This window comes from Phyllobates terribilis, unplaced genomic scaffold (assembly GCF_046119375.1).
Source record: "Phyllobates terribilis strain yellow unplaced genomic scaffold, ASM4611937v1 Scaffold_9__5_contigs__length_417890890, whole genome shotgun sequence".
In the NCBI taxonomy this organism is placed as follows: Eukaryota; Metazoa; Chordata; class Amphibia; order Anura; family Dendrobatidae; genus Phyllobates; species Phyllobates terribilis.
In genome coordinates, this window is record NW_027362769.1 from 277,617,106 (window position 1) to 277,641,871 (window position 24,766).

General features: G+C 42.9%; 1 protein-coding gene across 4 annotated transcripts in view; it reads left to right on the forward strand.

Annotated features, from left to right (window-relative positions):
- The window catches only part of TNRC18 (trinucleotide repeat containing 18), a 739,821-nt gene that overhangs the window by 163,755 nt on the left and 551,300 nt on the right, over nt 1–24,766 (forward strand). For all 4 annotated transcript variants that reach the window (XM_073647819.1, XM_073647820.1, XM_073647817.1 and 1 more), the window contains exon 7: nt 5,645–5,791. In XM_073647819.1, coding sequence (XP_073503920.1) covers nt 5,645–5,791 — 147 coding nt within the window. The remainder of the gene's footprint in view (nt 1–5,644; nt 5,792–24,766) is intronic.

Genomic DNA, 24,766 nt, shown 5'->3' on the forward strand with positions numbered 1-24,766 from the left:
TCAAAACTTCTGGAAGAAGGTAATTTGGAGTGATGAGACCAAAATGGAACTTTTTGGCCACAACCATAAACGTTACATTTGGAGAGAGGTCAACAAGGCCTATGATGAAAGGAACACCATTCCCACAGTAAAGCACGGAGGTGGATCGCTGATGTTTTGGGGATGTGTGAGCTACAAAGGCACACAAAACTTGGTAAAAGTTGAAGGAAAGATGAATGCAGCACGTTATCAGCAAATACTGGAGGCAAATTTGTACTCATAAGCCCGGAAGCTGCACATGGGACTTACTTGTACGTTCCAACATGACAACGATCCAAAACACAAGAACAAGTCGACCTGTCATTGGCTACAGAAGAACAAAGTGAAGGTTATGGAGTGACCATCTCCGTCTCCTGACCTCAATATCATTGAGCCAATCTGGGGAGATCTCAAGCGCGCAGTTCATGCTAGACAGCTGAGGAATTTACAGGAACTGGAGGCTTTTTGCCAAGAAGAATGGGCAGCTTTACCATCTGAGAAATTAAAAAACCTCATCCAGAACTACCACAAAAGACTTCAAGCTGTCATTGATGTTAGATGGGGCAATACACGGTATTAAGAACTGGGGTATGTGAACTTTTGATCAGGGTCATTTGGATGTTTTTGGTTGTCATTAAGATTTAAAAAGAGAGAACACCGTAGGTTGACAATAAATGGCTTCACCCAACCAATAACCATGAGTGGAGAAAAAGTTTTTTAGTTATCATTCATATTCTCTGCAACAAGGCCAAGAAAGGAAAAATTCTGCCGGGGTATGGAAACTTTTGAGCACAACTGTAAATTTTGGGGCTAAAACAAATTTTTTATTAGAAATATAATCATTTTTTCTTCACTACCCATTGGTATAAAATTCTGTGACACACTCATGGTGTCAATATGATCTATGCACCCTTAGATGATTTCATTGAGAGGTGTAGTTTGTAAAATGGGGTCACTTATAGGGGGTTCTGCTGTTCTGGCACCTCAGGGGCTCTTAGGCTGCGTGCCCACTATGCATTTTTCAAGCGTTTTTGCCATGGAATTTCTGCAGCGAAAACACTTGGTAATATCATGGTCCCCAATGATAATTCGTGTGCTGTGCACATGCTGCTTAAATTTCCGCTGCGGATTATCATTGCAATAAATCTGCAGCATGTCCATTATTTTTGCAGAAACGCGGTCTAATTACCCCCATTGACTTGCATTGAATCGCTTAATATCCGCATGACTACATGTGCACATGCGGATATTAAGCGATTCAATGTGCGGATGGTACCTGGGCCTCCTTTCTCAAAATCCTGTTGTCATGATCACCTCCCCAGGAGATGATCTAACTTTCTCAACACCTTGAAATCGCATTACTTTGAGGTCACCCCCATGTTTCTCCCATGCATGCCTCGAGATAGGGGTGTCCTCTTTATCCCCTATATGTTCGAGGATTCTCTTTCTAAAGAGGCAAAAAGAAAAATTCTAGGCAGTAACCTCTGATATAGACCAGAATATCCTGGGGGGGGGTTACCTGTAGAAAATCTCTGGTTGCTCTTTATGGAGGAGGGCTATATTATTAACGGATACAGACCCTAGTGTAAAGGCTCTGTTTTAGGCAAAAGGGTTATTGTGCAATATATGATTGGTTGCACTTTATGAAGGGAATTCCCCCCTCTCCCTTTCAGTTCCCCCCTTTTCTATGCCCTCTTTCTTTAGCTGGGGAATTGAAATAGATGGTGACAGCTAGTTAGGCACCTCTATACATTATGAGCTGATTATGGACATTTAGTTGTCCTTTTAGGTCTATTAATATCCATAGTCTGTCCTGTCACAGCAGGCACACGTTGGATAGACTGCACACAAGCACGGTGGATTTATTGTTTTGTTATTTTAAAGAATTATTAAAAGTTACATTTTATCACAAGATCCAACACAGTCAGTGAATTTAAACCACAAGTCATGCAGCAGTCATTACTTCTTTTTGATGACTTCGCTGGGTGGGGTTCCGTGGGCCATCCACCTGACTCTGCCTCACAAGTGGAAGAGAGTAAGTGAAATGATGCCCAACCACTTGTTCAGTTGGAGGAAAGGTTAGTGCACACAGTTAGTGGACCAGCGCAACACTTCTCTGATGATGACATAACAGAGGTGCCAACTGCTGCGGCTTTCTGTAGTGTTGACAGGCAAGGAGGGCAGGGGTGAGGAGTGGGTGGAAGATGATGCGGGGGATGATGAGATCCTCAACCCCACATGGAGTAAATGCCATCCGAGTGACGTGCACCGTTCAGAGCAAGAGGAGAGATGGTCATGCTTCACAGCAAAAGAGGGAGCATGGTGCAAAAGCACAGCGGCTGGCCCACAGCCAGTACGTCAGCTGCTACTGCTCATCACACTGATGAACTGAGCACACCAAGACCAACTCAAAGGAGCTTCCTCGTGTGGCATTTCTTCAGGCAATGTGCTGATAACAAGAGACTGGTGGTTTGCATGCTGTGCCATCAGAGCCAGAAGGAAGGCGTAAATGTTCTTAACCTGAGCACCACCTGCATGATGAGGCATCTGAATTCAAAGCACAAGCTTCAGTGGAGTGCACATCTGAAAAACTAGGAAACATCTGAGGCTCCTCCTGCTCCCTGTTTTTCTGTGGTCTCGGCCTCTTCCTCCCTCTCCCAAGCAACAGGGCCACCTGGCTCCCCACAAAGAGAGGATGTGACAGCACCTCAAGCAGTGTCAACGAGCATCTCCACACCGTTCCATGGAAGCCTTCAGCTGTCCATCTCTCAAACACTGGAGAGAAAGAGGAAGTACCCCTCTACCCAGCCATGAGCCCTGGTCCTGACGCCTTTGAAATGCTTCCATTCCTGGTGTAAACAGACAGTTCTAAAAAAAAAAAACTGATAGAGGTGGCTATTGCAGAGTACAAGGCTCCGAGCTGCCACTACTTTTCTAGGCGGGCCATCCCTGCTCTGCACAAACATGTTGTGGACAAAACTAAGTGTGCTCTGCACAACGCCAACAGTGGCAAGGTCCACATAACTACCGATAAGTGGACCATTAAGCACAACCAGGGACGTTATATCTCCCTAACTGCCCACTGGGTAAATGTAGTGGGGGCTGTACCTGAGGCAGAAAGCGTTCTGGTGCATGGCCTACCACCACCGACGATTGCTGGACGTTTCTCTGTCCATGTTGCCTCCTACTTCGCTTCCTCCACCGCCTCCTTATCCGGTCAGCGTAACACCTTCACCACCAACTTCAGCACAGCCAGGGTGAAACGACAGCAGGCTGTTCTGAAACTCATCTGTTTGGAGGGAAAATCCCACACCGACCAGAAGCTGTGCACAAGGATCAAATAGGCCGATGAGTGGTTGGTACTGCTGAACCTCAAGCCCGACCTGGTGTTGTGCGATAATGGGCGAAATCTCGTTGCCCATTTGCGCCTAGCCGGTTTGATGCACATCCCTTGCCTGATGCATATGCTGAATTTAGTGGTACAGAGCTTCCTTAAAAATAACCCCGATATGTTACAGCTGCTGCAGAAAGTACGAGTTGTCTGTGTGCTCTTTCAGCGTTCTCATCCTACTTCTGCTCGCCTGTCTGCGCTGCTCTGTCATTCCTTCCTTCCCACTCACCACCACCTCATATGCGACGTACTAACAAAGTGGAACTCCACCTTGCATATGCTGAACAGATTGTGCAGGCAGCAGGAAATAGTGGTGTTTCAGCTGCAGCACTCATGGGTGAGTCGCTCTGCGGAACAGCAACACTTCATGACCAACGAATTAGCCTCTATGTGAGACGTGTGTGCCGTGTTTCGTAGCTTCAAGTATTCCACCAACGTATCGAGCGCTGATGACGGCCATTATCAGCGTTACTATCCCACTTCTTTGTCTCCTTGAAAAAAATGTTTCAGGCAATGATGAATGAGGTGGTGGCACAGGAGGAGGGACAGGGACCATACACACAATTATCAGGCCAGTCCTCCACACATGGCTCAGGGAATGTGTTCCTGTACAAACAGTGGCCAAGTACAAAACTGTTCAGCCAGGGGACAGTTTTGGAGGAGGAGGAACAGTGTTTACAGTAAGGTGGCACTCAAGCTCACAGGCATCACTGAAGCGTGGCTTGGGGGATACAGAGGACACAGTCGATACACCGGCTCCCACCGAGGACAGTTTGTTGTTGCCTCTGGGCAGCCTGGCACACCTGAGCCAATACATGCTGCTGTGCCTGCGCAATAACTGCCGAGTGGCCCGGACTGTTATCAGTGCTGATTACTGGGTAGCCACCCTGTTGAATCCCTGCTACAAGGACAACGTACCATCCTGACTTCCGTCACTGGAGTGGGTTCGGAAAATGCTGGAATACAAGCACTTGCTGGTAGACGCACTACTAACGGCGTTTCCACCTGACAGCTGGGGCTCAGTGGAAGCAGAAGACGGAGGAGTAAGTCGCCAAAACAGCTTGGGCACCAGCACCACCTTGGAAAGGAGGGTTAGCCTGGCTGAAATGTGGAAAATCTTCCCTAAGCCACGACATCCGGCATCACTATCTCATTCTGTTCATATTAGTGGGAGGCAGCGTTTCAATAACATGGTGCAAGAGTATGTGTCCACACGTCTCCACTTACTGAGTGATGGGTCTGCCTCATTTAACTTCAAATTGGACACATTGCCTGAGCTTGCCCTTTTTCTCTTTGGAGGTGCTGGCCGGCCTGCTGCAAGTATAATGTTGGAATGTGTGTTTAGCATGGCAGGGGGTGTGATCACAGATGGGCGCATCTGCCTGTCTACAGCCAACTAGAGAAAGCTCATGTTCATTAGAATTAACCAGGTGTAGATCACACAGGACTTTTCCATACCTTTTGGCTGACTAGAGAATTACACCAGCTGCACCCAGGCATTGTTATAGCCCACCGTAATTTAGTCGTTCTTTTTGCAATTTCCAATGTTTTGGGACCTCCCTAACTTAAAAAAATAAATAAATAAAAGAAAAACTGTTTTGGCTAACTCCTACTCCGCCATGTGCACCTCTGCCTCCTGGTTCAATATTATTTATTTTTATTTTTTTATTCTATGTTATTTTAAATCATTTCACTATCCATATTTGTTTGCAGGGCAATTGTCCATTTTGCTTACTTTTGTAGCCTCCTACCCCTTACTACCACCATTTTACAGCACAGAAGTTCGGGTCCCCTTTGGCTTCTATGGTGTTTTGGATTAATTTCTGGTACCCGAACCAGACTTTAGACTGCAGTTCAACCGAACCTGACAAACTTGAACATTCACAAGTCCGCTCATCCCTAATTGCTGCTGGATCCTTTTTAACAGATGGTTACTGGACATGTGAACATGGCAGTAGTTTGACAAGTAATAAAGTGAACAAAAATATTTTAAAAATTCAATACTCTATCTCTCCTTCAAAAACCCACAGTGGCAAAATTTTCATTTCATTGTTTTTAACATTCTACCATAACCAGAATAACTTGGAAAATGGAATGAATGTATGTTTTCTGTTACATTTTTTTTGCCAGCAACACCTGTGCAGTTACTACAAATGGCTGCACAAATAAGTTTGAGTATCATAAACAGGTAAGCTGTAACCATTTTGTCTAATGTTTTTTGTCTGTCTTTCTTAGGTTTAGCTCATTCTCCACTTCACCAGGGACTGAATCAATCAATACCCCAAGGAGTAGCAGCAACATTTCCATCTGCTTACAACTTTGCAAGAGAAACACACAGTGGCCAAATTGTGGTCATTCCAGCTGATCATTTATCACATTTTGGTAGGTAAAAGATAGAAATGTAAATAGAAGCACATTACACATGCATAAAAAGTGAATGGGGAAAAAAAAAGTTTTAAGGGGTTGTCCGGTCTTAAACTACAAGTCTGCAGTCACAGAGTGACTCTCTGAATAGTGATTCCTCACATTGCTTTCACCACGCGCTGTCAGAATTCTGGGGTCCCTGCGCTGGGAACGATTGTCATGTAACCGCTAGTATGAGTATGCGTACCCCCGGCCACATTACTACTACAATGTTTCCCGCCACACTCAGTACACTTGCATTGAGCACTGCCGTGCCCATGTAATTGGAATGTGCTGAGGAATATTCATATTACATACTTGCAGTCCCATGACTGCTATCCTCCACGCCAGTACCAGAGAATGACAGCGCGTAGTGCACGCGATGTGAAGATTCACAAGTCTGCATGCACAAAGCGTGACTACAGACCTGTAGTTTAAGACCGAAAACCCCTTTAAGCATAGTTTGTACTCCTTTTCTGGTTTTAAAAATACAGTCACACATTTTCCTGGCCATATTTTTCAAAATATTTTAAGCAGTTTTTTAACGCTGCATTCTTAAAACAGAGGATGTGTGGGTGCCAACTATACTATACAGCTTGCACCCCAATCTAGTTAAGCCTTCAAACATCTGTCAGCATCTAAGTGGTTTTCAAAGAGCAAATGCTTAATTTGGTATTGCTGTATCCATAGTAACCTGGAATATTATTAGCATAAAAACAAATGCAATGGCAAAATTTCTGTTTTGTCTAGTTGTGCTCAAAAGTTTACATGCCCTGGCAGAATTTTTCCTTTCTTGGCTTTGTTTTAGAGAATATATAAAAAAAAACTTTCTCCACTCATGGTTATGGGTTGGGTGAAGCCATTAATTATCAAACTACTGTTATTCTCTTTTTAAATCTTAATGACAACCAAAAACATCCAAATGACCCTGATGAAAAGTTCACATACCCTAGTGATTTTGGCCTGATAACATGCACAGAATTTGTCACAAATGGGTTTGAATGGCTACTAAAGGTAACACCCTCACCTGTGACCTGTTTGCTTGTAATCAGTGTGTGTACATCAAAGCTGAGTGAGTTTCTGGGATCCAGACAGACTCTTGCATCTTTCATCCAGCCACTGGAGTTTCTGGATTGTTAGTCATGGTGAAGGAAAAGAATTATCAACAGATCTACGGGAAAAGGTAGTTGAACTGTATAACTCAGGAAAGGGATACAAAAAATATCCAAGGAATTGATAATGCCAGTCAGCAGCATTCAAACTGTAATTAATTAATGGAAAATCAGGGCTCAGTAAAAACCAAACCACGGTCAGGTAGACCAGCAGAGATTTCGGCCACAACTGCCAGGAAAATTGTTCGGGCTGCAAAGAAAAACCCACAAATAACATCAGCTGAAATTCAGGACTCTCTGAAAACTAGCGATGTGGCTGTTTCAAGATGCACAATAAGGAGGCACATGAATAAAAATGGGCTGCATGGTCAAGTTGCCAGAAGAAAGCCATTACTGCGCAAATGCCACAAAGTATCTCGCCTACAATACGCCAAACAGCACAGAGACAAGCATCAAAACTTCTAGAACAAGGTAATTTGAAGTGATGAGACCAAAATTTAACTTTTTGGCCACAACCATAGACGTTACATTTGGAGAGATGTCAACAAGGCCTATGATGAAAGGAACACCATTCCTACAGTAAAGCACGGAGGTGGATCGCTGATGTTTTGGGGATGTGTGAGCTACAAAGGCACACAAAACTTGGTAAAAGTTGAAGGAAAGATGAATGCAGCATGTTATCAGCAAATACAGGAGGCAAATTTGCACTTATCAGCCCGAATGCTGCACATGGGACTTACTTGTACGTTCCAACATGACAACGATCCAAAACACAAGAACAAGTCGACCTGTCATTGGCTACAGAAGAACAAAGTGAAGGTTCTGGAGTGGCCATCTCAGTCTCCTGACCTCAATATCATTGAGCCACTCTGGGGAGATCTCAAGTGCGCAGTTCATGCTAGACAGCTGAGGAATTTACAGGAACTGGAGGCCTTTTGCTTAGAAGAATGGACATCTTACCATCTGAGAAAATAAAGAACCTCATCCAGAACTACCACAAAAGACTAAAAGCTGTCATTGATGTTAGAGGGGGCAATACACGGTATTAAGAACTGGGGTATGTGAACTTTTGATCAGGATCATTTGGATGTTTTTGGTTGTCGTTAAGATTTAAAAAAGAGAACACAGTAGTTTGAAAATAAATGGCTTCACCCAACCAATAACCATGACTGTAGAAAAAGTTTTTTTTGTTTTTATTCCTATTCTCTGAAGCAAGGCCAAGATGGGAAAAATTCTGCCGGGGTATGTAAACTTTTGAGCACAACTGTATTGCACCTCCTAAAAAATGCAATTTAACCCCTTAGGTAAATTTGCATCATATGTCGTCTCCCTGACTTTGATGCGGGCTCTCAAGCAGAGTTTGCATGTCTCATGACTGGTGATGGCTGATTTAATCAGCCATCATCTGCCTTTAACAGTCACAGCTGGATTGGAGTACTGCCTGCAGCTGTTTACTTGTTAAAGGGAACCTGTCATGTCCTATCTACTATCTACATGTGCAGGGAGCCGAGGCTGCTACTGTTAAACTGCGCAAGCGCCCCACTTATATCAGCGCTAGCCAGGAGCAAAATTCAAATACGTGGGTGGCGCCAGCCCTGACTGAATGTGGCTCCGCCACTGACTGACCAGGGCATCATTCCATGCACCCATCAGCACGCCTGCCTGATTGCCAATTGGTTGTCATGACAGCCGGGGATTTGCTGATGACCTCCATGCTTGTCATGAATAGTCTCCAGTGCTGATGCATTGCTATATTAAGTACAAGCAATCAAGTCAAGTACCCAAATACAGTTTAAAGTTAAATATTTTTTTAAAAAATTCAAAAATAGCAATTCACCCCCCTTTTGCCACATTAAAAATAAAACCATTAAAAAAATATACACATTTGGTATAGTTGGTATTGTTGTGTTCTTAAAAGTCCAATCTATTAAAATATAAATTAATCCGATCGGTAAACAGTGTACCAAGAAAAAAATCAAAACACCAGAAGTATCTTTTTTTGGACCCTGCAACCTTTTCCTGACATGTGCCGTACATATACTGCTCTGCAGGAGCTGCGTTCCCTCAAAGAGCAGTATATGTACGGCAGAGTGATCACACGGGCTCACGTTGAGCGCCGCCGCGATCACATGCGGGTGTCAGCTCTGTGAGAGCTGACACCCCCCAGCAACTCCCACGATCAATGCTAGCAACTCCCACGATCAATGCTAGCACTGATTCCGGGCATTTAACCCCTATGATGCTGCTGTCAATAGTGACAGCAACATCGTGGGGCATCGCAGATGCTTTCTGCTTCCATCAGTACAAAGCGATGCGATCGCGTTGTGCTGATGGTCTCCATGGTGACCCCTGGTGCCAAGATGGCCGCAAGGTCTTTCAGTATCCTGCAGGAAGATGGCAGTGTCATCGCCTGCTCTGGAAACAGGAGCTGAGACGCCTCCTTCCTGCCTGTCAGATGCTGCTCTGATCCTGCTCTGATGCTCTGCAGTGCAGATGCATTGCAGAGCATCAGATCAGTGATCTGACAGTTTGAAGAATGTAAAAAAGTAAAAAAAAAACAGTTAATAAAAATATTTAAAAAAATCAATCACAAAATAAAGAAATAAAGAAAAATGTGAATCCGATAATACATTTATCTGTTTTAAAAGTTAAAATAAAGAAAAGTACACATTTTGTTTTGCAGCTTCTGGAACGACTCTACCTATAACATTGTCCCACTAGTTAACTCCTTCAATGAACATTGTAACAAAAAGTGGAATTATACGCAATCAAAAAGACCAATGTAAATAAAAATGGTACCGCTGAAAATGTCATTTTGTCCCGCAAAAAACGAGCCGCCATACAGCTCAATCAGCAGAAAAATAAAAAATTTACAGCTCTCAGAATAATGCGATGCAAAAATATATTTTTTTTCTATAAAATAGTTTTTGTTTTGTAAAACCGCCAAAACATAAAAATATAAATGTGGTATCGCTGTAATCGTATGGCCCCGAAGAATAAAGCTGCCTTATCAATTTTACCACACGCAGAACAGATTTAAAAAATCACCAAAAAACAATCCCTGAATTGCTGGTTTATGTTCATTCTGCCTCCCAAAAATTGTAATAGAAAGCGATCAAAACATGTAATTTGCCCGAAAATAATACCAATAAAAATGTCAACTTGTCCCTCAAAAAACAAGCCCTCTCATGACTGTCGAGCGAAACATGGAAAAATTATAGCTCTCAAAATATGGTGATTCAAAAAGTTTTTTCTACAATAAAAAAGCGTCTTTTAGTGTGTGACAGCTGCCAATCATAAAAACTTGATATAAATCTGTAATCGTACCGACCCGAAGAATAAAGTTGTCTAATCACTTATACCGCACGAGGAACGGCATAAAAAATAAATAAAACCTATTCTTCACGTGCTGTTGATTTGTTCATTCTGCCTCCCAAAGATTGCAGTAAGGCTTGACTCATATTTTACCTGCATTGAGCGCTCACATCAGTGTTTCCATGTAAATCTCTGAAATACGTGATTCAGACGGAACCCCCGGCGGAAGATTCCCTGTAATGTGGCAGATGGAGGCACTGTCAACACCGTAGGACTTTTGATCCGGCAATGTCCGTCTTTGTAGGTGTGCATAAAAGCACGGTCCACCACAGTTTTGTGCACCTCTGCAAAAAAGGACACTGCTGAACGGACTCCAGACAGATTCCAGAGTAACTTTGTTGCCTCTTTATAATGAATGGATCCCTCTGGGGTTTCCTATAAATCAAGTCACACGGAGTAAGTGCTCCGCGTAGAGCGCCGGATAAATGTGATCCAAAATGTTATGTAAAATGTTCCCAAAAAAAGCAAGTCCTCACTCAGGTCTGTTATCTGTTAATGGAAATATATGGGCTTAAACTTTACTGGTAGCACAAAGGCTCTGGAAAAGCGAAATGGCTCCTCGCCCTCCAAAAGAAATTTAGCGAATTATGCTTTCCCAAATCCAAATGCCCCCTCCCTTCTGAGCCCCACAGTGTGCCTAAACCGCAATTAGCGTCCACACGTTTGGCATTTCTGTGGCGATAAGAACCCGCCTAATTTACAGGTGCTTGTCTCCAGAAGCATGAGCTGGGCATAATGTACTGGGCACTACAATTGTAGTTTACAATTTTCACTCAGAAACATCCACTGCTGCTTGTTTCTGGAAAACACTCATGGAGTTAAAATCATCACTACACCAGTAGATAAATTCACAAAATGGTATAATTTCCAAAATGGGGTCACTTGAGGGGGATTCTGCTCTTCTAGCATGTAGGGGCTCTGTATATTGAGTCCGCAAATTATTATAGGAAAATCGGCTCTCCAGGACGCAAAAAGCGCTCCATTCCTGCCGAGTCTCACTGTGTGGCTAAGCTGTACTGTACAGCCACATATGGGGTATTTCTACATTCAGCAGAAATTGTGGGACACATTTTGGTGCCATTTTTACCCATTTCCTAGTGTGAAAATGTAAAATCTGGGGCTAAAACAACATTTTGGTGGTAAAAATGTAAATATTTTTTCTTCACTGCCCAATGGTATAAAATGCTGTGACTTATCTGTGGTGTCAGTAAGATCACTGCACCTCCTAGATGTCAATATGATCACTGCACCTCTAGATGAATTCATTGAGACGTGTAGTGTGTAAAATGGCGTCACTTGTGGTGGGGGGGTTCGGCTGATCTGGCACCTCAGGGGCTCTACCAATGTGACAGGCACCCTCAAACCAGTCCAAACTGAACTCCAATATGGCGCTTCTCCCCTTCTGAGCTTTGTACTGTGCCTCAAAAGTAGTTTTCTATCACATTCGGGGCATCTGTGTACTCAGGAGAAACTGTACAACAAATTTTGGGGTCCAATTTCTCCTGTTACCCTTTTGAAAATGCAAAATTTGGGGCTAAAACTTTTTGTGGTAAAAATAAGATTTTTTGTATTTTCACAGCTTAACGTTTTAAACTACTGTGAAGCATTTGGGGGTTCAAGGTGCTCACCACACATCTAGAAAAGTTCCCTGAGGGGTCTAGTTTCCAAAATGGTGTCACTTGTGGGGGTTTTCAACTGTTTAGGCACATCAGGGGCTCTCAAACCGCGACAAAGAGTCCGCTAATTATTCCAGCAAATTTTTGCATTCAAAAAGTCAAATGGCGCTCCTTCTCTTCTGAGTCCTTCCATGCGCCCAAACAGTAGTTTTCCTTCACATAATTGGGTATCTGCTTACTCAGGAGAAATTGTACAAATGTTTATTTTTTCCTTCCACAGTCCATTAATTCCTGTGAAGCACTTGAAGGGTTAATAAACTTTTTAAATGTGGTTTTGAGCACCTTGAGGGGTGCATTTTTTAGATGGTGTCCCATTTGGGTATTTACTTTCATATAGACCCCTCAAAGTCTCTTCAAATGTGATCTCCCTAAAAAAAGGGTTTTGTAAATTTTGTTGTAAAAATTAGAAATCGCTGGTCAGACAGCCCTAGTAACTTCCTAACAAAAAAAAATTATAATTCCAAAATTTTGCTGATGTAAAGGAGACTTGTGGGAAATGTTATTTATTAACTATTTTGTGTGGGATATCTCTCCGATTTAAGGGCATGAAAGTTAAAAGTTTGAAAATTAATAAATTTCGTCAAATTTCCGATTTTCTCACAAATAATAGTAAGACTTATCAAAGAAATTTTACCATAAAAAGTACAATATGTCACGGCAAAACATTCTCAGAATCACCAGGATCCATTGAGGCGTTAGAGTTATTACCTCATAAAGTGACACTGGTCAAAATTAAAAAAAAATAAATAAATAAAATAAATTGACCTGGTCAGGAAGGTGAAAACAAGCTAGTGCGTAATTGTACCGATCTGGAGAATCATATTGCCAGGTCATTTTTACTGTATAGTGAACTTGATATACAGGGTGGTCCAAAAGTAGGTGGACAGAAAGTGTAATAAAATGTCCGTGCTGAGATAATCTTATAAATGTGCCCCTGCTGTGTAGTGTGTAATGGCTGTGTCTGACCGTACAGGAACATGGTCTGATCATACCACATCTCCTGGGCAGGGGGGGGTGGCGAGCAAAAGAGTGTACAAACATTACAGCAGGGGATCACAGCTGATTCTTTTTGTGAGGTAAAACATTTCCCTACCTGTTTTTAAACAATGTTTTTCTTCAAAGAAAGAATCAGCTGCCATCCCCTGCAGTAATGTCTGTATACTTTTTGCTTCCTCCCCTGCCCAGGAGATGTGGTATGATCAGACCATGTTCCTGTACGATCAGACACAGCCATTACACAATACACAGCAGGGGAACATTCATAAGATTATCTCAGCACAGGAACATTCTATTACACTTTCTGTCCACCTACTTTTGGACCACCCTGTATATAAATAAAACAAAACATCATTTTGTGGAATTGCACTTTTTTTGCAATCTCGACGCATCGCTTTAGAGTTAGTGATGAGTGAGTAGTACTGTAATATTCGTAATCGCTATACTTGTAACGAGTACTTTGTAATAATCGCGTATTCGTTACAAATAGCGAGTACAATGTAAGTCAATTGGAAATTCCAATAATTTTCTGCTGGACCCAACAAAGGGATCTGGGGCCCTGAGGAAAAGGCTGAAATGGATGGGAAAGTGATGAAACAGAATGGGAAGAGCCTGGAGAATATGCCTGCTTGCATTTCTGACTCGCATATGGTTTCTGGGAATAAGTTTGTCGCAGTATTACGCCACTTTTACAGACACATAAAGAACAATAGTGGAATACATATTCCATAGCAGTTTACAATGTGCCCATTGTAGCATTGGGCTTGACCCTCACCCTCCTCCTCCTCCTCCTCTTCCACCTCCTCCACCACCATGTGATACTGCGGCCCTGAACTCAAATGTTCAGAGCACCTGCAGTAGGCATAAAAGCTGAGTTTTGTGAGAGCCCTCGTGTGACCCTGTAACATACATTTTGAAGTGCCCTCTAGAAATTTTGGAGGTCTCTCTTGTGTACATTTGAGAGTGCCCTCACTTATTCATATTGTAGGGCCCTCACTCTTATTATTTAACTCATTTAAGGCAGAGACTAAAGAGAAAAAGGCCAAGAGACATGGAGTACTAGAAGGTAGCAGTGAGTTCGGCATGCGATTTTCAGGTATGGTTGAATTCTGTGAACCAGAAAAATAAAGCTGCACTAGTCAACTGGATGACTAGCTCAAATATATCACTTGTGCAAGTCAGTGGACAAAGGATATATGGTGCCCCCCCCCCCCCCCTCCAGGATGGCTTGGAGAAGCATCTCCAAATGGCTCAGAGAATTTGATTGTCAATATTCTACAGATTATATAGGAAGAGAAGACTTCTTAATACTGTACTACTTGGTCCAGTGCAGAATGTGCATCGTATTTCCAAAAATTTCTCCTGGGGGCTGTGTCATAGGTGCAGGAAGATTCCATAACAAGGGCCTCCCTTGACAAACATTATCTATGATGGAGTACTACGATCTACTGTAGTAGTTGTGGCCCTCAATTCAAGTTTTCAGAGGGCCATCAGTCGGTCATCAACAGTCAGTGTAAATTTCTACCAATATGTATCCCCTATCACAGTCACAATGTGGCACAAGCCAGGCATGTTTTTTTGCCAAATAGGGTGACTGACAGTACATTTCTATTGAATATGTATCCCCTATCTCAGTCACAATGTGGCACAACCTGTGACAAGGGCCTCCAATGACAAATATTAGTTTGGTAGGACGACTGTACATTCCAGATTTGTCCACTGCACAATGTGCATAGGGTTTGTAAAAAATTAGCCATATGGGCTGAGTCATCGTTGACGATGGAAGGAAATGGGTTTTTATGGGAAGGGGTGACGTCAACAGCAGTAGCATGAATCTGCATTTTTGGTGAATTTAGGTTGGCTTGATGTCATCTAGAGGAATTACAAACTGTGGAGATATCCAGTCCTTGTTGAATTTAATCAGAGTAAGTTTGTCTGCATTTTCCGTGGAGAGGCGTGTGCGCCTATCAGTGATGATTGTCCCATCGGAACTGAAAACACGCTCTGACACCACTCTAGCAGCCTGGCTGGCCAGCACCTCCAAGGCATATAAGGAGAGGTCAGGCCAAGTGTTCAGCTTAGACACCCAATAATTAAAGGGAACTGAGGCGTCAGAAAGGACGCACGTATGGTCACTTAAGTACCCCTTGACCATGTTCTCAACTTATCCCTCCTTGGCATTGTTACAGGCACAGATATCCTTTACTATTGTCCTGATTTATTGAAAATTGCCCAATTTGTGCACATTTTTTCCCCTACCTTAATTGGAGCTGGTGTTCGTGTCTCTCACCATTATCCCTTGGTGTTGAAAAGAGCTGGTACCTCTGCCACCAGCATTGTCTGAGGGTGATGTTTTCAGCAACTGATCTACAACGGCCCTCTTGAACGATTCTATTGTAAAACTCTTTGTTGACTCCAAAAGGAGAGAAGGAAATTTCTCCTTGTACCGTGGATCGAGAAAGGTGGCCACTGATCGGTCTTTTGTTTTAAAGCTTGCCACAGCTCTACTGCAGTGTGTGCTTTCTGACCTAAACAGATCAGCTTCAGCAGAGCGTTTTGCCGCTTTGCCGATGCGCTGCTGCACAGGTCCCAGCTTGGCAGTGATGGGGAGGGTAATTCAGCAGAGGATGAGCAGGAGGAGGGGGGCGAGAAAATGAAATATGAAGAGGCGGAAACCCTGATAGAAGCTGGGCCCGCTATTCATGGATTGGGTAGGATGTGTGATGTTCCAGTTTGCGCCTTTGTCCCACCCCCCACCAGGTTCACCCAGTGTGCCGTGACAGAAATGTATCATCTCTGCCAACAACAACTTGTCCACGTGTCTGTTGTTAGGTGGACCTTCCCTTTTACGGCATTGGTGAGAGCACTGTTCAGATTGTTTAACACGTGCTTGTGTAACGCAGGGACGGCACACCGGGCAAAATAGTGGCGGCTGGGAACACTCTATCGTGGGGCAGCCACAGCCAAGAGATCACGGAAAGACTGTGTTCCCACAATCCTAAACGGCAACATCTCCACAGCTAGCAATTTGGCAATGTGCGAGTTGAGTATTTGTGTCTGCGTGGCTGTGTATTTACGCTTTCTTTCCAAGCCCTCAGGCACGGACCATTGATGCTTCGCTGGGACAAGGAAGTGGATGTGGTTGATGTTTGTTGTGTGTGAGCAACCGCAGCTTGTGGGCAGGAGGTATGAGCGCCTGCTTCCTTAACAGCAGACTCTGAAGAACATAGCCAGTTGACATAGCATTGGTTTGACCCGCAGATGCAGATTTGGTACCCTGGTGTTCCGCCCACCTATTGGAGTGCTTGGCTGCCATGTCGTTTTGCATACTGGTGGTGCTCAGGTTGCCTTTGCCCTGGCCTCTGCTCAACTTGGAATGGCAGATGCTACAGACTACAATGTTTTTCTCTGAAGGACTTTCAGAAAAAAAATTCCACACAGCAGCTGAACGCCCCCTAGCCCTGACTTGTCGCACAGCGAGGGTGCGCTTGGGAACAGTTGACCCAGTTCTCACTCTGGGCAAACCACGACCCCTTGGTACCTGTGTTGGTGCTACATATCCAACTTCCTCTGTGTTGCTGTCATGGCTACGCGTGCCAACGGTCCAGGTCGGATCAGTGGACTCCTCATCGACCACCTTGTCTTCTATCTCATCCTCCTTCCTAGTTGACATTTGTAGGCTGACCTGATGGCAACTGTGTCTCATCATCATCAGCCTCCACCTCTGGAGACAGTAAATGACATTCCTCCAAGTGGCTTTCTTCTGGCCGTAGGTCCTCAAATACTTGAGCATCAACACACGCAATCTCCTCTTGTCCCTGTTCAATGCTGCACGGTGATAGGCCAGAGCCAACCAAAGGATACGTACCAAACAGATCCTCGGAGTGGCCAAGCTTTGGGTCATATGTCTCCTGTGACTTATAATGGCTGGAGGAAGGAGAACCAGCTCCAGGATTGGATGGGCCAGCCTTCTATGTATCCACAGTAGACACTATGGTCGTGGAAGAATTTGTTGCTGCTTGGCAAATGCGTAGAGGCCTTGTCTGCTATCCAAGACAGAATCTGCTCTCGCTCTTCTGGCTTCCACACACGTTTACGTTCCAGACCGGGAACTTTTTCCAGGAACATAGTGGATGTATCAAGCTTCTTCTGACCTGACATAGACTGAGTGCCTTTTTGCGCACCACTGACAACACCACATCCACGTCCCTTAACAATAGGCTTTTTGGGGATTTTGGGTTTTGTTGACAGATTTTCAGATGTTGATGGCACAAGCCAAGATAGCTGTCACAGCCAAAATACTGGGTAAAATGGCCTGGTGCTTTTTTGGTAGCAGGCTGTAGGAAATGTTTGGACTACTGCTTTGTGTAGTGCACTAAACACTTTTTAAAGTGAACTAATGTGAACAGAAGGCAGGCTGTCACTCCAATAAACAATAGGGAAAATGGTCTGGTGCGTGCTTGGTAGCAGGCAGTCGGAAATGTTTGGACTACTACAGTACTTTGCATTGGGCACTAACCGCCTTTTTATGTGGATTAATGTGGACTGCAAAAGCCAGGCTCTGACCCCTAAAACAGTGGGGAAAATAGACCGGTGCTTTAAAAAAAAAAAAAGGCAGCACAAAATGCTACTACTGTGTGCTGGAAAAATATTGCTTTGCTTCTAATAAGGGCTGTTTTAAGATGGACACTGGAAGAACACTTTAACCTCTCTCTACCTAATACACAATCTTTCCCTCCCTATACTCTGACTTTGTTGTGTGTCTAAAGCTTTGAAAAGAGCTATTTTTTGGTGGTATTATGGAGCTAGTGAGCGTCTCCTTTTAACACAGAACTAGTATACACTGCAGGTAGCCGTTAAAAGGGCTTTTGTTTTGTCAAGAGGCCTAAACACTCTCCCTAGCCGCTCAGCGATCTCTCCCTATGCTTATAGAATGCAGGCTCCGGACGCAATGTGCACAAAATGGCGGCGGTAGGGCTTAAATAGACCCTATGATGCTGGGCTTCCAGCCAATCACAGTAGTGCCACAACCAAGATGTCTGCGGCATTACTGTGATTGGTTAAGAAGCCCAGCATGTTTAGTGGCTGCAAAGGAGGCGCCGAAACTGCAGGATGGGACATCCGGATATAGCTAGGCGAGTACACAAACACTCGCAATATAGCGAGTAACCTGAATACCGTACCATCCATGCGAATAGCGAATAGTAACAAATACACTCGCTCATCACTATTTCCAGTACATTACATGAAAAAATAAATAAGTGAATGGTGTCATTCAAAAGTACAACTTGTTTCGCAAAAATTAAGCCGTCATTCGGCTATATGGATGAAAAAATAAAAAAGCTATGGCTCTTGGAAGAAGTGGAAAAAAAAATAAATAAATGAAATTCGGCCGTCATGAAAGGGTTAAAAAGTATGGAGACAGTGAAAGGCACTGTAATGTTATATAGAACATACAGAAACGTCTAAAAAATGTTGAATTAGGATGAATTATTTACATCATGTAAACACAAAACTCCAATTAGCACCTTAGTAACGAGGCCTAAATGGCCTTAAAGAGATTGTCCACTACTTAACAGTATATTTATACTTATTGCAGGAGATATCTCTCCCATCCCTTGCCCTTCTTGTAATAGTAAGTCAAACACCTTCCCTGCTACACTCAGAAACCCTGCTAATTTCATTAATATTCCCTGCATGCCTTCTGTCTCATTTAATTGTGCCCTTTGGAACGCTTAGTCAGTATGTAACAAACTCTCCTACATTCATGACTTCTTCCTTTCAAATTCCCTTAACCTTCTGGCTCTTACTGAAACCTGGATCCAGCAGTCGGACACCACCGCCGCTGCTGCTCTCACGTGGCCTACAGTTTTCACATACCCCCAGACCTGAGGTCAGACAAGGTGGAGGTGTTGGTCTGCTTCTATCAGCCAAATATACTTTTCAGGTGAACCCCTAGTACCCTCTTTTATCTTCCCTTCTTTTGAGGTCCACACTGTTAGACTCTACCAGCCCTTCTCCCTGCGAGTGGCGGTTGTGTATCGCCCCCCGGGTCCCTACCATCAATTCTTGGATCACTTTGCCACCTGTCTTCCTCACTTTGTATCCTGTGACACCCCAACCCTCATCATGGGGGACTTCAACATTCCCATAAGTAATCCACTCTCCCCATTTGCCTCCCGTCTTTTATCTCTAACCTCCTCCTTCAGCCTTTCATAGCTTACTAACTCTCCTAATCACAAAGAAGGAAACACGCTGGACCTGATCTTCTCCCGGCTCTGCTCAGTGCATGATTTTGCTATCTCCTCTCTTCCACTCTGACAACAACCTTTTTTCATTTTCTGTCAGTAACTGTCGCCCTGCTCGGAACACCCTCACTTACCACACTTATAGAAATATACGCACCATTAACACCCATAAACTTATAAAGAAATTGCAGTCATCATTGGCCCTGATCTCCTCCCTCTCTCCTGACTCTGCACTGAAACATTATAATGCTACATTCCAGAGTGCCCTGGATGAAGCCGCACCTCCTACACATAGAACAGCTCTGCACAGATGGCGACAACCCTGGCACACACTACAAACACTGTTAATCCAGAAGTGCTCCAAGTGCTGTGGAGAAAATCCAATCTGGCCAAATTTTTCATCCATTATAAGTTTATGCTTAAAACATACAACTCTGCCCTTCACCTCCACAAACAAACCTATTTCAATACCCTCATCACCTCACTTTCCAAAAATCCTAAACGCCTTTTTGACACTTTTCATTTCCTCCTCCATCCAAGAGTGAAAGCCCTGACTACCGACCTCAGCGATGACTATCTGGCTAATTATTTCAAAGAAAAAAATTGAGTATATCAGGCCAATCCCCTAATACCATGCACGGTTCTCCCTCTCCCATTGCATCTTGCTCACTCTCTTTGAACCAGTCATGGAAGAAGAAGTGATCAGGCTCGGCTTCTTGCATATTCTCGCCCTACTACCTGCACCAGTGACCCTATTCCATCTCCTTCAGTCCCTTTCCCTGGCTGTCACCACTCACTTAACTAAAATATTTAATCTCTCTCTCTCATCCGGTATCTTTCCCTCTCATTTAAACTTTCCAGCATACATCCATTACTTACAAAACCATCCCTCTACCAAAAATGTGCTGCTAACTACAGACCCTGTGTCTAATCTCCCTTTCATCTCTAAACTCCTGGAACGCTTGGTCTACTCCCTTATAATCCGCTATCTCTTGACCCTCTAGAATCGGGTTTCCGCTGTTTACACTCCACTGAAACTGCTCTCACTAAAGTCTCTAATGACCTACTAACAGCTAAATCTAATGGTCACTACTCCCTGCTGATTCTTCTGGATCTCTCTGCAGCATTTGACACTGTGGATCACCAGCTCCTCCTCACTATGCTTCGCTCTATTGGGCTCAAGGACACTGCTCTCTCTTGGTTCTCCTCCTACCTCCCTGATCACTCCTTCTCTGTATCTTTTGCTGGCTCCTCTTCCTCCCCTTTTCCTATTCCTGTCTTGGTTCCTCAAGGATCAGTCCTAGGCCCCCTCCTCTTCTCCTTATATACCATCCCTATTAGACAAACAGTCAGTAGATTTGGTTGTCAGTACCATCTCTATGCGGATGACACCGAATTATACACATCGTCTCCTGATCTCATCCCTGAATTATTACAAAACACCAGTGATTGTGTTTACGCCATCTCTAACATTATGTCCTCCCTCTATCTGAAACTGAACCCGTCAAAAATGGAACTTCTTGTGTTTCCTCCCTCCACTAACCTACCTATGCTCAATATTGCCATCTCCATGTGTGGCTCCACCATTGCTCCCTAACCACAGTCTTGCGATCATAATTGATTCAGATATTTCCTTCTCTCCCCACATCCAAACACTCGCCTGCTTATATCTACACCTCAAAAACATTTCTAGAATTCCACCTTTTCTTATCTTTGACATTGCTAAAAATCTTACTGTCACTTTGATTCATTCTCGTCTGGAGTACTGCAATTCTCTACTAATCGGTCTCCCTCTTACTATACTCCCCCCTCTCCAATCTGTCTGGATCTTATTTCTCACCAACCGCTACAGCGATGCCTCCACCATGTGCCAGTCGTTGCACTAGTTACCGATATGCTACAGAGTTATTATTATTTATTATAGCTCCATTTATTCCATGGTGCTTTACATGCAAAAGGGATTTACATAGCACAAACAATTACAATTAATTTTGAACAATACAAGTCGGCGACTAGTACAGGAGGAGCAAGGACCCTGCCCGCGAGGGCACACAATGTTCAATATAAACTCATCACCCTCACCCACAAAGCGCTTCATGCTTCAGCACCACCCTACATTTCCTCCCTCATCTGTCTACCACTCTACCCATTCTGCTAATGACCTAAGATTAAAATCCTCAATAATCCGAACCTCCCACTCATGTCTCCAAAACTTCTCACATGCTGCGCCAATTCTTTGAAACTCATTACCCTGGACTCTTCGATTAATCCCCAATACCCACAGTTTTAAGCGTGCCCTGAAAATGCATTTATTTTGACTGGCCTATCACCTCACTTCAACTATCTTAACTATCCCCTTTTTTATTTTTTTTCCCATACAAATTTCCTTCCAAATCAGGATCCTTGTATCATCTGCTCACACACCTCCATGTACTTAATGTACTTAATACTGGTTAGTGACTGGTTTATTTAGCATTATGTGATTACCCTATTTAATACATTGATGGTTGACCGTACACTACAAGCAATTGTCACCATCCACCTTTCGTGTCTCCCCCATTTCCTCATAGATTGTATCTTGTGAGCAGGGCCCTCTCTCTGCATGGTATCTGTTGATTAATGTGATTGTTATTCTGTAATGTCTTTTATTGTCTGTTCAAGTCCCCTCCGAAATGTAAAGTACTGAGGAATATGTTGGCCCTATAAAAATGAAAATTATAATTCTTATTAAAGGAATTTAGATTGTGAGCTCCAATGGGGTCAGTGCCGATGATGTCTGTAAAGCGCTGTGGAATTAATGATGCTATATAAGGGAGTAAAATAAATAGTTGTTTAATACTGTGAAAAAAAGTTAATTTTAGTGTACTAAAAAAGTATAGTGAAAAGAAAAAAGCCATAGAGAAGCTAATGTAAAAGAAAAAAACATACCATGGCATCTGGCAATAAGAACACTTGTGAGCAGCAAACAGCAAGCAGACCACTTCAGGCAGTAGTACTGCCAAATGCAATTCATGCTTGTCCACCTTTACCTCTGGCAAGCATACTTTATTGGTAGCAAGCGGTAGAATATATGGCACCCTCGCCCATTGCAGTCACATAGTATGATGTTACCTCAGACAGTGTCAGTCAGTTTGAGTCTGTGTTCTGCACTTTCTTTCTCTGATGCCTGAAGGTATGTGCCCACGATCAGGAATAGCAGCATTTTGGACGCATCACATTTGCGCTGCACCTAAATGCTGCCTTCCACATTTACAAGCACAATGGATGGATTTATAGAAATCCCATGCCCACTGTGCTTCTATTTAACGCCGCGTAAACTCACCTGCGTTGCGTTCAATTTCTATTGCAGACACGCTAGTTTGCTCTATAGAAATGTCCTTTAGATGTGGTAAATTTGCATGGTTCACTGAACAAATGCGGATTTACCTTCGTGATTAGAAAACACCGTTTAGGATGCAGCGAAAATACGCCTCATCCAATACGCTGCTATTCCTGATCGTGGGCACATATCCTCACAGTTAATATTTTTGATTATGTACATTCAGTTTCATCAATGTCTACCTATATCTTTTTTTAGTCTTTTCTCCTGCCTGTCTATAATGTTATATACTATGCTGTTGCTGTCACTGAAAATAGACAGCAATACGTCTCCTGCCTCTCCATTGTGTTATATATCTATACCGTACTGCTGTTTGGAATCCTGCTCTTCACAGGGTAAATAAAGACTTCATATAGCTCTCAAAGTGTCATTTTTGGACCGCTCTTAAAATGCCATTAATTCACTTTCGAAACAAACTGGTTGGTGGTCCAAAAAAATGGATCGTTTTTGTAATGCTTGTTAAATAGCTATTGCTGCTTTATTTAAAAAAAAAATGTTGCCACTCCCCAAGCTGGGATATTTGGCCCACTGCTTGTTAAAATCCCTGGCTTCTTTATACACCGCATGTATATACACATCTGCACTGCATGCATCTTCCCCCAAAAGGTATCATTTTTGGACCATTTTTACATTTAAGAAGCATACAAAATGCAAGAATGCAATGTGTTATTGGTTACCACTAGTTACGATCTGTTTAACAATGGCCATATAGGTTGAGGCCACTTTGTAATTATCAAGGCTGTTTGCGTTTGTGCTTGTTTGGATAGAGTAATAGACCTCAGAATGTTAAACACGTCATTTTACGGCAGTTGGAGGCTTTGCAGTACTTTTTGATTCAAATCAATTTCTCTGAAAAATTCTGCAAAGTTGGTGAATTTGAATTTCACTAGATTCGATCATCTCTATTCGATATTTATGGAGGCCAGAAAAGAAAAGATAGCAAAAGAAAATCCATGGCTTACTATATGAAGATTGACAAGGGCCCTTTTTTTTAGTAATATCTGTTTAAATACTCTGCTGAAGGGAATCTGCCAGTAGGATCAACACTCCTAAGCCGTCTAGTTTGCAGGTGATAGAAAGTTTAATAAAATGATAACTTCACCCCTTTATCCCCAAAGGTGGTTTGCACGTTAGTGACCAGGCCAATTTTTACAATTCTGACCACTGTCACTGTGAGGTAATAACTCTGGAACGCTTCAACGGATCCCACTGATTCTGAGATTGTATTTTCATGACACATTGTACTTTATGATGGTGGTAAAATTTATTTAATATGATGTGCGTTTGTTTGTGAAAAAATACGAAATTTGGTAAAATTTAGCAATTTTCAAACTTTGAATTTTCATGCCCTTAAATCAGAGAGATATGTTACATAAAATAGTTGATGAAGAACATTTCCCGCATGTCTACTTTACATCCGCACAATTTTGGAGCCAAAATGTTTTTGTTAGGAAGTTATAAGGATAGTTCACCAGCGATTTCTCATTTCTCCAACAAAATTTACAAAACCATTTTTTTTAGGGACGACATCATATTTGAAGTGACTTTGAGGGGCCTTTATGACAGAAAATACCCAAAAGTGACACCATTCTAAAAACTGCACCCCTCAAGGTACTGAAAACCACATTCAAGAAGTTTATTAACCCTTCACGTGCTTCACAGGAAATTTTGGAATGAGGAAGAAAACAATGAACACTTCAACTTTTTTCACAAAAAATGTTACTTTCTACCCCAATTTTTTGTTTGCAAGGATAGCAGAAAAAAATAGACGCCTAAATTTGTTGTGCAATTTCTCCTGAGCATGCTGATACCCCATATGTGGGGGAAAGCCACTGCTTGGGTGATCGGAAGGGAAGGAGTACCATTTTACTTTTTATATGTAAAATTTCCTTGAATAATTAGCAGACTCCATGTCGCCTTTGGGAAGCCCCTGATGTGCCTAAACAGTGGAAACCTCCCACAAATTAGACCATCTTGGAAACTAGACCCCTCAGTGAACTTATCTAGATTTGTGGTGAGCACTTTAAACCCCCAGGTGCTTTACAGAAGTTAATAACTTTGAGCCATAAAAATAAAATTTTCACATTTTTACCACAAAAATGTTTTTCAGCCCCCAATTTTGCATTTTATAAGGGAAATGGGAGAAATTGCACCATAGCATTTGTTGT